Genomic DNA, 12,713 nt, shown 5'->3' with positions numbered 1-12,713 from the left:
GTCAGACAGACATTGCCATCGTAATCCAAGGGTGTGCTCTTGGGGTTCCATGCCATCCTGGGTGAACCACAGCTCACCGTTTTCCGACCTGGACTCTTGAGGTAGGTGTTTGATGACTGCTGGAAGGTTGCTGGCCCACAGGCGTAGATCGAATCCTCCCTCAGCAAGAAGGTACTTCAGCTTGTCCACCAGTTTATTGGCTTCATCCGCAGAGGGTAGGCTTTGTAGACAGTTGTCTACATAGAAACAGCGTTCTATAGAAAAGCGCACATCTTCTTCGGGCTCACTGTGGTCGAACACATGGTTCTGAAGGGCAAACGTGGCACAGCAGGGGCTACATGTCATCCCAAAGGGAAGAACCTACCACTCATAGACATCAGCGTAATCATCAGTTTAGGTCTCGCCACAGAAACCGGAGAAGAGGCTGGTCTTCGGGTAGCAGGCGGACTTGATGGAACATCCACTTTATGTCGCTGCTGATGGCCACAGAGTGTTCCCGGAAACGGAGAAGGACTCCAAGCAGAGTAGCTCCCAAGGTAGGTCCGGGAAAGAGTTGTTCGTTCAAGCTCTTGCCCCTGTAGTTGAAGGAACAGTTGAAGACAACTCTGTTTTTCCCATTGTGATGGACCATATGATGGGGGAATGTGTCAACCTTGGTACTCTTTGACTGCTACTGGGGATACCTTCTTAACGTGGCCGGACTCCACCAACTTGTGAATCTCTGTGTGGTAATCTGCTGATTTCTCTGGATCCTTGGATAGACACTTCTCTGTCCCTCACAGATGAGCCAGTACTGCCTCCTTCGGAGCTTCCAAGGGAGGAAGGTTCTTCTTCCACAAAAGGGGAGTGGCGTACCTTTGAACCCTGTCCACTTCGACCCTGACTGTCTTCTCCTCCAGTAGATGCATGGCTTCTACATCTTGTCTGGACCATGTGACGAGCTTCTCACTCCTGTACGGTAGCATATCCAACTGCCAGAGCTTCTCTACATGGCTGAAGAGCTCTGCAGATGGAGAGACAAGGGATGTATGTAGGCACTGTTGTGGAGCAAGACTTTGCTGCAGGAACTTTGAAGGATCTTGAAGGGTCCATCCGAGCTGAGTCTTGATGGTGGCATGTCCAGCAGGGGGACCCAAACACACTGGCTCTGTCGGGGTGATTAGATGGGGTTAGTCTGATCCGATGAGCAGTAACAGCTGCGCCTGGTCCAGCGGTTGAAGGGGTAGGCCTTTGAGGTGCCAATATATTTTCTTAAGGGCTTCGACCGGGTAGGTATGCGGTGCGAGGCCCAACTCTTCAGCTGTGAAGTCTCTTTGGATGTCAAAGGACCTGTTTGGTTGAGTAACAGGGGCCACATAGAATGACACAGAAGCTCCATGGACGACTCAGATATCTTGATGCACCGTACGAAGTGCCAAGTCCTCAGGATTTCCTTGGAGGTTTAGCTGCTCTGCTGCTTCATGTAGTAGTATAGTGCGTTCCGACCCGACCAACAGGGCGTACGTGTCAAGTGACTTGTTGCTGCTCCGCAAGATGACTTGACTCATCTTCAGCAGCACCTTGCTGCTGCCGGAAGGTCGATCAACATAGAGGGTCTCTGCGGTGGAGCTCACCAGGCAAATGTTCTCTGTTGACGCCTTTGTGCTGGCGGTCTTCATAGCATTCGTGCTAGCGTTCTTTGTAGCAGTTGGGCTAGTGTTGACCTCGTGGAGAATCTCAAGATGTTTCTTCTCGTACTTCTTTCACTTAGCATTGAGAGTACAGTGAGCTGCTTGGTGTTCGTGTCCACACTTCCAACATCTTTAATCTGTCTTGATCCTGGATTCTTTCTGTTCTTTGGAAAGGAGCTGAAAGTTGGTGCATTGATTCATGTAATGCTGCGTGGTGTTGCAGAACGGACAATACTTCTTTGGCTTCTCCCGTGACCTTTCCTCCGGAGACTGGTTCTGTGCAGAGAGTTCGACTTCATCCTTTCTCTGCTCACCTCCATGGAGGATGGTGATGGTCTTGGGGAAGGATTTGTCTTTACACTGATCTCGGCGTGAGCGAGGGTGGTCCCTGCTTTGTTCGCTACTGAACCACTGTTTCTACTTGCAATCTCACCTCGTACTCAAGCCACTCTGCCAGGTGAAGGAGGGTTGGAATGGGTGTCTTGATGGGGTTCACACATCTCTTGAAGCTGGCTCTTAGGTCGTGTGGTAACTTAGCTAAGAGGGTGGGAGACGTGTGAGCCACACCTCAGTTCTGTCTGTCCATTACTCCCTAGCTGATCCAACATGCCAACCAAGGCACGCACCCTCAGAGCGAATCTTCGGAATGCCTTGGTGTCACCACTCTTGATGTTGGGGCCATCCATTAACCAAGCAATGTGTTGGAGGGCAAGCTGGTGGGGCTGGCCATACAGTTCTGTGAGGGACTACATGGTGGCACTGTATGGGTACCTGCTGTTGCTGTAGGAGTCGGCAATTAGCAAAGCCTCTTCCAACTTCAGGTGGTCCACCAATATCTGAAACTTGAAGCACTCTGTTGCATCTACAGGCAGCACATTGTCGAGGGCCACCTTCAGCCTTGCAAACTCTTGTGGATCTTCATTGGTGAAGTTGGGGATGGTAGGAGTTGGTCCACGGTAGACTCACTCCCGGCTGGGTGGAGAAGGTGTGCGGTAGCGGACAGGTGAGTGTCGACGACGATCAGGTGAGTAGGCCCGGCAGTGACAGTCAGGTGAGTAGTCGCAGTGGCGCTGGTCAGGTGTGGGGTGATGACAACGGTCAGGTGAGTATTCGCATCGGCTACGGTCAGGTGAGTAGTCGCGGCGGCAACAGTCAGGCATGGCCTGACAATGGCAATCAGTTGAGGGTTTACGACGGCAATCAGGCATAGGTTGACCATAGCGGTCAGGTGAGTAGTCGCGTCGGCGACAGTCAGGTGTAGGCTGACTGTAGCGGTCAGGTGAGTAGTCGCAACGGTCAGGTGAGTAGTCGCGGCGGCGACAGTCAGGTGCGAGCTGACAACAGTGATCAAGTGTAGGCTGACCGCAGCAGTTAGGTGAGGGCTGATGTTGGCGATCCTGTGAAGTCAGCCCTCTAGGTGGCACTGTAGGGCTACGAGTTCTGCAATGAGAAGTCGACCGGTCTCACAGGTGCGATGGCTAACGACGTCGAGGGGTTGACTGAGTAGATGATGACTGAGGATGACTGGTCTGAGAAGGAGAGCCCTCTGACCCCAGGTTTTCAATGACCTGCTCTATCTTATCACGCTGCCTTTGTGACTGCAGTTTATCATCTCTGGTTGTCACCAGCTGTGCCTGCTCAGGCTGACTTTGATGATGACAATCTCTAGTCGAGGTGCGCCTGCTATGGGGGGCCGGTGAGTTGGCCATTGATGAAGGTGAGGCTCCATCCTCACTGTTGCGGGTCAGCCTGGGTAGTGACTTGAACTGTTGGGGACCCATTGAAGCATATTACTTTAGCTCTTCCGATAGCTCCAGTATCTCCCGTGTCAACTTCTCAGTTTCCTCTCCTATCAGCTTCAGGCATGTTATGACTGTTCTGGAAGGAGAATGGGTTTCTCACTCATCTTGTACAGGAGGGTAGCTGCTGCTGGTCTTGTTGTGAGAGTAATTAATTCCACTCACAGTGCCCTCTGCTCGTGGTCCCTTGTTGGAGTGGTGTATTGTTGTGTGTGGTGTCTGCCTTGACTCGTAGCTTACCTCATAGTCGACCAGACGATGTGGGGGGCGAGTCAGACAGCGGGGACGAACCACAACTTGTGGAGGATCTTCTCTGGAGACTGGCATCCTTGAACTTTGGCAGTTACTGAATCAGGCTTGTAATGACCATGACAAATATGGGTTGTTTATGAATTCGAAGGACCAGTAAAAAAGGGATAAAACATGTAGGTGCTGGATTTTAGGCTGGTAGCAACCACCACAGGGTGTCCGTTCAGAACACGAGGAAGCAGTAGTTCCAGTTCAAGGTTTAATGAAGATCCACAAACACACACATACAACACCACTCTCTCTGATACTAATTGTGGTTCTGTAAAGAAAAGAGGAGAACTTAGGCTATAGCACAGTATGGGAAAAATATGCCTATTTGCATGTCAACAACTAAACAGGCTATGTGGACCCAAACACATGATAGATGCACAAATAACAATAGAGCAATGTAGAAATAACTACACATTATAAAACAACATAATAAGCATGCACAATCTACAACCGAAAATAGCCTAGCACCACAGACAAATGCTAAAAAATGCTAATCGCTAATAAGCATGCTAAATAGTCATGCATTCCGGAGGACAATGCTAATGCTAAAGCTAACAAGTTTAACACAAATGGTACATATTTACAACAGACACTATTTAGCTCCAAACAACAAGACATCAATATTTTGGCACTTACATTTAGCTGCACGCACAATAAACATCAGAAAGGAGGTAGTATAAGCAGGAGAGAAAAACTGGTTGGTCATCAAAATGGAAACTACAGACTGCCTGAGGCCCTGCCTGGTCGGGTATTACGCTAAGTCCCGGGGGAAAAGGCTGCTGATTGGCTAATAAAATTATGATGATTGGCGGGACCTTATTCCAATAGGAAAACCAAAAGATAGTTGGGGTCTTGGAAAGGAGATGAGCTGGCCGTTTTTACACGTTGTTATAATAGTGTTTTCCAGTAGCCTAATTACAAGTGCAACTTAGAAATAACACAAACAGGCTATGAAAGACATACCTTAGAACGTTCTCGTCTGTTTTTACGAGGAATTAGCTGGGCTTTAGTTGTCTGTTCCCCTATTTTCCTCTTCGAACTAGATGTAACTGGAGGTCAAACCACACTTTCTGGACCAGACTCCTTGGTGTACCGGGATTCAGAGCCTGGGAGTTTTGGAGCTGGGCCATGTCCTTATCGGTGATGGGAGGGTGGCTGTTTGTGATATATTTTCCTTGCCTTCTAAGTTGTTTGATGTTGCCCAGAAATACATGATTCGAGGTGGTAAATTCAGTGTCCTTCATAAGGCACCAGCTGCGACCGATGGGTGGGTCATTTAGAAACCGGTTGAGCCCACTCCGGAGTGCCGGGTAGCTACATATGCTGTACTGCTCCCCCTTCCCATTTCGTACATTTCCATAAAACTGTCGGAGGAGGATGTTAAACTCTTCCTTAGTGACAGTTTTGAAGTCAACAACTTTTTTATTCTCTGCTAGCCAGCCCTCGAAGCACCGCACAGCCCAGTTTGTATTCTTAACTGTGTTTTTTTCGTTGTGGCTTTTCTCTAGGTCATTCAATGCAGTATCCCCCAAATCTGCATGCCTGGGTATTATTGCCATCTCTTTTTCCCATTCATCCATAGTCATGCCACCGAAAAGATCAAAAGAAATGTTCCACTCATCCATTTTAGTTTTCACAGCAAAGTATCAATTTAGCCAGTCAACAGAAAATACGTTGTATATGTTGCTATGTCAACCAGCTCAATTTGCTGTCTGTCTCGTTCGGACACATTCACTCTATATGGGACGGTGGTGAACGCTATTGAAAAGGTCGGAGAGACAGACAGCAAGGTTTATACAAATCTCTGCTGTTGAAAACCAAATGCTAGTCTAAAAGAAATGGGAGATAATGTCGAGATGCTTTTTATAGTGGAGATCAATTTTATACATTTCCTGGCAGGGTTGATGAGACAGTAGATTGCACAGTCAGATGGAACAGAGTAAATAGGCATTTCAACGTCATAGATTTAGCCGGTGGTAACTTGTGAAATACAGTGAGGGAAAAAAGTATTTGATCCCCTGCTGATTTTGTACGTTTTCCCACTGACAAAGACATGATCAGTCTATAATTTTAATGGTAGGTTTATTTGAACAGTGAGAGACAGAATAACAACAACAAAATCCAGAAAAACGCATGTAAAAAATGTTATAAATTGATTTGCATTTTAATGAGGGAAATAAGTATTTGACCCCTCTGCAAAACATGACTTAGTACTTGGTGGCAAAACCCTTGTTGGCAATCACAGAGGTCAGACGTTTCTTTTAGTTGGCCACCAGGTTTGCACACATCTCAGGAGGGATTTTGTTCCACTCCTCCTTGCAGATCTTCTCCAAGTCATTAAGGTTTCGAGGCTGACATTTGGCAACTCGAACCTTCAGCTCCCTCCACATATTTTCTATGGGATTAAGGTCTGGAGACTGGCTAGGCCACTCCAGGACCTTAATGTGCTTCTTCTTGAGCCACTCCTTTGTTGCCTTGGCTGTGTGTTTTGGGTCATTGTCATGCTGGAATACCCATCCACGACCCATTTTCAATGCCCTGGCTGAGGGAAGGAGGTTCTCACCCAAGATTTGACGGTACATGGCCCCGTCCATCGTCCCTTTGATGCGGTGAAGTTGTCCTGTCGCCTTAGCAGAAAAACACCCCCAAAGCATAATGTTTACACCTCCATGTTTGACGGTGGGGATGGTGTTCTTGGGGTCATAGCATTCCTCCTCCTCCAAACACGGCGAGTTGAGTTGATGCCAAAGAGCTCCATTTTGGTCTCATCTGACCACAACACTTTCACCCAGTTCTCCTCTGAATCATTCAGATGTTCATTGGCAAACTTCACACGGCCCTGTATATGTGTTTTCTTGAGCAGGGGGACCTTGCGGGCGCTGCAGGATTTCAGTCCTTCACGGCGTAGTGTGTTACCAATTGTTTTCTTGGTGAATATGGTCCCAGCTGCCTTGAGATCATTGACAAGATCCTCCCGTGTAGTTCTGGGATGATTCCTCACCGTTCTCATGATCATTGCAACTCCACGAGGTGAGATCTTGCATGGAGCCCCAGGCAGAGGGAGATTGACAGTTCTTTTGTGTTTCTTCCATTTGCGAATATTCGCACCAACTGTTGTCACCTTCTCACCAAGCTGCTTGGCGATGGTCTTGTAGCCCATTCCAGCCTTGTGTAGGTCTACAATCTTGTCCCTGACATCCTTGGAGAGCTCTTTGGTCTTGGCCATGGTGTAGAGTTTGGAATCTGATTGATTGATTGCTTCTGTGGACAGGTGTCTTTTATACAGGTAACAAGCTGAGATTAGGAGCACTCCCTTTAAGAGTGTGCTCCTAATCTCAGCTCGTTACCTGTATAAAAGACACCTGGGAGCCAGAAATCTTTCTGATTGAGAGGGGGTCAAATACTTATTTCCCTCATTAAAATGCAAATCAATTGATAACATTTTTGACATGCATTTTTTTGGATTTAGTTGTTGTTATTCTGTCTCTCACTGTTCAAATAAACCTACCATTAAAATTATAGACTGATCATTTCTTTGTCAGTGGGCAAATGTACAAAATCAGCAGGGAATCAAATACTTTTTTCCCTCACTGTAGACACCAGCTGGAATGCAGTTTTAACCAATCAGCATTCAGGATTAGACCCACCTGTTGTATAAATGTCAAATAATGTATGTGGACACCTGCTCGTAGAACATCTCATTCCAAAATCATGGGCATTAATATGGAGTTGGTCCCCCCTTTGCTGCTATAACAGCCTCCACTCTTCTGGGAAGGCTTTCCACTAGATGTTGGAACATTGCTGCGGGGACTTGCTTCCATTCATCCATAAGAGCATTAGTGAGGTTTGTCACTGATGTTGGGCGATTAGGCCAGGCTCGCAGTCGGTGTTCCAATTCATCTCAAAGGTGTTCGATGGGGTTGAGGTCAGGGCTCTGTGCACTCCAGTCAAGTTCTTCCACACTGGTCTCGACAAACCATTTATTTATGGACCTTGCTTTGTTCATGGGGACGTTGTCATGCTGAAACAGGAAAGGGCCTTCCCCAAACTGTTGCTACAAATTTGGAAGCACAGAATGGTCTAGAATGTCATTGTATGCTGTAGCGTTAAGATTTCTCTTCACTGGAACTAAGGGGTCTAGTCCGAACCATGAAAAACAGCCCCAGACCATTATTCCTCCCCCACTAACTTTACAGTTGGCACTATGCATTCGGGCAGGTAGTGTTCTCCTGGCATTCACCAAACCCAGATTAGTCCGTTGGACTGTCAGATGGTGAAGCGTGATTCATCACTCCAGAGAACGTGTTTCCACTGCTCCAGAGTCCAATGGCGGCAAGCTTTACACCACTCCAGCCAATGCTTGGCATTGCACATGGTGATCTTAGGCTTGTGTGCGGCTGCTCGGCCATGGAAACCCATTTCATGAAGCTCCCGACGAACAGTTCTTGTGCTGACATTGCTTCCAGAGGCAGTTTGGAACTCGGTAGTGAGTGTTGCAACCGAGGACAGACAATTTTTACGTGCTACGCACTTCAGAACTCAGTGGTCCTGTTCTGTGAGCTTGTATGGCCTACCACTTTGCGGCTGAGCCGATGTTGCTCCTAGAGGTTTCCACTTTACAATAACAGCACTTACAGTTTACCGGGGCAGCTCTAGCAGGGCAGAAATTTGACAAACTGACTTGTTGAAAAGGTGGCATCCTATGACGGTGCCACGTTGAAAATCACTGAGCTCTTCAGTACGGGCCATTCTACTGCCAGTGTTTGGCTATGGAGATTGCATGGCGGTGTGCTCGGTTTTATATACCTGTCAGCAACGGGTGTGGCTGAAATAGCAGAATCCACTAATTTGAAGGGGTGTCCACATACTTTTGTGTGGTTTATATGTCAACAATCCTTCCTCCAAAGGTCCCTTCTTTGGAAGACACACAATCATGTACTTAGACTCACTCATATAATGGCATGAGAATATTTTGTTCTCATTATACTTTCTCTGCCCCAGGTTACCTTGACCTCATTGCTCTGAAACAACATTCTACCCATTTCCTCTGCGTTCCCTCGATCAGACCACTCAGAATGAATAACTATAAACACACTCCCCAGTCCCATCATTTTTTACATACACATGCAATTTCATCAGATAATTTTATCCCCAAGGTTTCTGGTCAGCATATATACAGAAGCTAACAGTCACGATTTAAACGTTGACTCGCTGTAAACATTCAAACTGTATCTGCCTATTGTTGCTCTTGAGTGTACAAAATATTTAAATGCAATGCTGTTTTGTCCTCTGCAACCATCACATTATGTGACTCACTGTCACTCCCCACTGGCTAACCCAAGGTCACTGACCTTAGGGTTAGGTGAGGACACCAGTCTTGACCCCTTTTCCACCAGAGAGGGGTATTTAGACATAAACAGAACAGTCCAGAAAGATGTCAGATTTGCCCTAGAGCTCAGGGCCACATTCAGCCCTGTCACTCTCCTGTCTGACTCACTGACTCACAGGTTTGACTCACAGGTTTGTGTGTTGTGCGTCATTGTGAGATGACTGACAGTGTTTTCCTCTTTCCCATCTCTCCCCTGCTCTCCTCTCTTTCTTTCTCCTCCGTTTGATCATGGTAGCCTGCAAGTGCAACGGACATGCCAATATATGTCAGGTGTCGACAGGGAAATGCTACTGCCAAACCAAAGGGATCAAGGGAGACCAGTGCCAACTGTGAGTATGATGTATTTTGTCCTAGCACACTTCATTATCAATCCTATTGCATAATTCCACTACAACAGCAATACATAGGGCGATTTTAGCTCATACCATGTTAATGGTATATCCCACAACTACTGTTTGACCCCGGTCGTCTGCAGCTCAGAATGAGATTTGGGGTTGTACTCTCTCTGAACCCATTGAGAATCGCAGTGTCAGCAATTTGGCTCTCTGTTAATTTGCGTTTGGGGCCTTAAAGCCCAGGCTTTAGGACCAGTAATGGGATTGGCACAGGGGTAACAGCACCCAGTGTGTTTGTGCCATCCGAGAGCCAGGCTGGCCTTCTGCAGCACTATAATACCCCAAAGTGCCTTCACTGGCACGGTAAAGGCAGGGTGAAAAATGCTACATCAATAAATCTGGGAGTAGAGGAGTGGAGGAGTGCACTGCTGCCAATGGCACTGTAGTTTTCTAATGAGGCCTCCTCAGCTCTGGAGGGTGCCTGTGTGCGTGCACACGTGCGTGTGTGTGTTTGAGTTTGCATGCACGTGTCTATGAGGGATTGAGAGATTGATGAAGAGAGTGAGTGTGCATGCATATATTTTGTAGAATAGTCTCTGTGAATGTCAAATCATGTGCACGTATGTATTTTATAGCGGTGTCTTAATGATTTGAATACGAGTGAAAAGGTTTTGTTTTCCAAATGGGGAATCTCTCATCATTATCATTTGACCTTTGCTCCTTTTACAGGACTAACATGCTGTGCATTCTCCTGTATTGCTCACACGTGCATGCACACTCTCTATTAACCCTCTAGAGTCTAAGCCCTGTCTAAACCCCTTATTTTAGGCACTAAACTATCTCCATATATACTTCCATTCATTTTTTAAACTGGTACCGGGGACCTTCAGATGAGGCTTGTGAGGCTTGTGGCAAAATGGAGAACACCATCATGTTCGTGAGATTCTCAGCTTTCCACAGAGTGGTCATAATATACTGAACAAAAATATAAACGCAACATGCAAAGTGTTCGTCCCATGTTTCATCAGCTGAAATAAAAGATCCCAGAAATGTTCCATACACACAAAAAAACGTATTACTCTCAAATTTTGTGCACATATTTGTTTATATCCCTGTTAGTGATAATATCTCCTTTCCCAAGATAATCCATCCACCTGACAGGTGTGGCATATCAATAAGCTGATTAAACAGCATGATCATTACACTTGTGCACCTTGTGCTGGGAAAATAAATGGCCCCTCTAAAATATGCAGTTTTGTCAAACAACACAATGCCACAGGTCTCAAGTTGAGGGACCGTGCAATTGGCATGCTGACTGCAGGAATGTCCACCAGAGCTGTTGCCAGATAATTTAATGTTAATTTCTCTACCATAAGCGTCGTTTTAGAGAATTTGGCAGTATGTCCAACCGGCATCACTACCGCAGACCACGTGCAACCACGTCAGCCCAGGACATCCACATCCGGCTTCTTCACCTACAGGATGGTCTGAAACGAGCCACCGGAAACAGCTGATGAAACTGTGGGTTTGCACAACCGAAGAATTTCTGCACAAACTGTCAGAAATTGTCTCAGGGAAGCTCATCTGCATGCTCATCGTCCTCACCAGGGTCTTCACCTGACTGCAGTTCGCCGTTGTAACCGACTTCAGTGGGCAAATGCTCACCTTCGATGGCCACTGGCACGCTGGAGAAGTGTGCTCTTCAAGGATGAATCCCGGTTTCAACTGTATCGGGCAGATGGCAGACAGTGTAGTGTGTATGGCGTTGTGTGGGCGAGTGGTTTGCTGATGTCAACATTGTGAACAGAGTGCCCCATGGTGGCGGTGGTGTTATTGTATGGGCAGGCGTAAGCTATGGACAATGAACACAATTGCATTTTATCTATTGCAATTTCAGCTGAAAATGTCCCAGTTCTTCCATGGCCTGCATACTTACCAGACATGTCACCCATTGAGCATGTTTGGGATGATCTGGATCGACGTGTATAACAGCGTGTTCCAGTTCCCACCAATATCCAGCAGCTTCGCACAGCCATTGAAGAGGAGTGGGACAACATTCCACAGGCCACAATCACCAGCCTGATCAATTCTATGTGAAGGAGATGTTTCGCGCTGCATGAGGCAAATGGTGGACACATCAAATTCTGATCCACGCCCCTACTTTTTTTTAAAGGTACCTATACAGTGTGTATACAAAAGTATGTGGGCACCCCTTAAACTTAGTGGATTCGGCTATTTCAGCCACACCCATTGCTGACAGGTGTATAAAATCGAGCACACAGCCATGCAATCTCCAAAGACAAACATTGGCAGTAGAATGGCCCATACTGAAGAGCTCAGTGACTTTCAACGTGTCACCGTCATAGGATGCCACCTTTCCAACAAGTCAGTTCGTCAGATTTCTGCCCTGCTAGAGGTGTCCTGGTCAACTGTATGTGCTGTTATTGTGAAGTGGAAACGTCTAGGAGCAACAACGGCTCAGCCGTGAAGTGGTATGCCACACAAGCTGTAGGCCAAGGGTTAAGTATCTGTCACATCAGAGCAAGCCTCATTTCATACTGCACACTTGTATTTATACCATGTGACTGGCATGAGTTACACAACTGACCAAGGGAACGATGACTGTACGTTCTACATATAAACACAAGCCTTTCTTTCCATGTTAAGCAGAGCACATATACAGACTAATTTGTGTGTTTTTGTTTTATGAATAGATTGCAATTTCGGATTAGATTGTAAAATAGTTTTACATCAAGGAAACTACAAATGTAAACCACTGATTTTAGATTCATATTTGTTTGTTCTGGTACACAGTTTTAGCCAGCTTTTCTGCTGAGATGAGGTGAAATGATGAATAGTAGTTGATTGAGGTGTTTCTGAGGTTCAAAGTGCTATTCATCAAAAAAACGTCTTGGCAGTCCTAGTTTTCCACCCTCTTCAATCTAAACCAAATTGCTTGTTTACAGTAGATTCATGACTCCTCAAAAAATATGTTAACCTGTACAGTATGAAACTAGGCTACAGAAAAAGAGATTCAATGTGATATTGATTAAACCATGCACAGAACAAATGTTGTTGTTTTTGATCCGGAAAACTCGGATCAAATGTTGTCGTTTGATCCCCGCTATCCCATATTTCATTTGTTGTCCTTCACTCAGATACTTGAAGTGTCGGGAGCAGTCGGCTTCCCACATTGAATTATATTTGTTTCCTCCGCTGC

General features: G+C 46.4%; 1 protein-coding gene across 1 annotated transcript in view; it reads left to right on the top strand.

Moving 5' to 3' along the window:
• LOC121571651 (attractin-like protein 1) overlaps positions 1-12,713 on the top strand; it is a 351,689-nt gene that overhangs the window by 157,630 nt on the left and 181,346 nt on the right. Inside the window, exon 21 of the mRNA XM_041883244.1 lies at positions 9,394-9,487. Within this exon, the coding sequence (XP_041739178.1) occupies positions 9,394-9,487 (94 nt within the window). The remainder of the gene's footprint in view (positions 1-9,393; positions 9,488-12,713) is intronic.

Source organism: Coregonus clupeaformis, chromosome 1, assembly GCF_020615455.1.
Source record: "Coregonus clupeaformis isolate EN_2021a chromosome 1, ASM2061545v1, whole genome shotgun sequence".
In the NCBI taxonomy this organism is placed as follows: domain Eukaryota; kingdom Metazoa; phylum Chordata; class Actinopteri; order Salmoniformes; family Salmonidae; genus Coregonus; species Coregonus clupeaformis.
Note: the sequence above shows the minus strand (reverse complement) of the source record. Positions and strands in the feature narration are given on the sequence as shown.